The 466-nt window shown below is 47.6% G+C and overlaps 1 protein-coding gene across 1 annotated transcript; it reads right to left on the reverse strand.

Moving 5' to 3' along the window:
• Positions 1 to 216: 216 nt before the first annotated feature.
• On the reverse strand, positions 217 to 456 carry PPTG_20346 (hypothetical protein; the record flags this gene model as incomplete). The annotated part of the gene is made up of 1 exon (XM_008919108.1): positions 217 to 456. A coding segment is annotated over one exon (240 nt), but the record flags the coding sequence as incomplete, so codon positions are not given.
• Between the last annotated feature and the right edge of the window lie 10 nt (positions 457 to 466).

Raw genomic sequence — 466 nt, forward strand, 5'->3', positions numbered from 1 at the left:
TCCGGGTGATCCGAATATACATCTTAAACCGCTGGCATTGCTTCAACGGTTCCAACAATTTAGTATCATCCCCTCCCTTGGCGTCAGGTTGCGGTAACCACTCCGTCTTTCAATCAATGAATCCCCTACAGTGACAGGCTGAGGGGTGTAATCTGTAGTTATCAATTCGTTGCATTTGTAAATGAAAATAAATCTGTAAAAGAGGTGACGAAAAGTCTACAAGGCTTTGGAGATGACCGCTCGACCGTCGCGTGCACTACTCATGATGGCACCAGGTTTCTGTGCAGTAGTCGACACATTCTTCTCCGTAGTGGTGTTCTTAATAGGGGCGACATTCTTCTCCGGAGCCGCATTTTTCCCCTTCTTCGAGCTTTTCTTACCATCTTCCTTCTTCGTCGTAGAAGCTGTGGCGGATTTCACGACTACTGGAGCCGGTGGAGGAACTAGCATCACCTTCTCAACCTCA

Source organism: Phytophthora parasitica, assembly GCF_000247585.1.
Source record: "Phytophthora parasitica INRA-310 unplaced genomic scaffold supercont2.501, whole genome shotgun sequence".
Classification (NCBI taxonomy): Eukaryota; Oomycota; class Peronosporomycetes; order Peronosporales; family Peronosporaceae; genus Phytophthora; species Phytophthora nicotianae.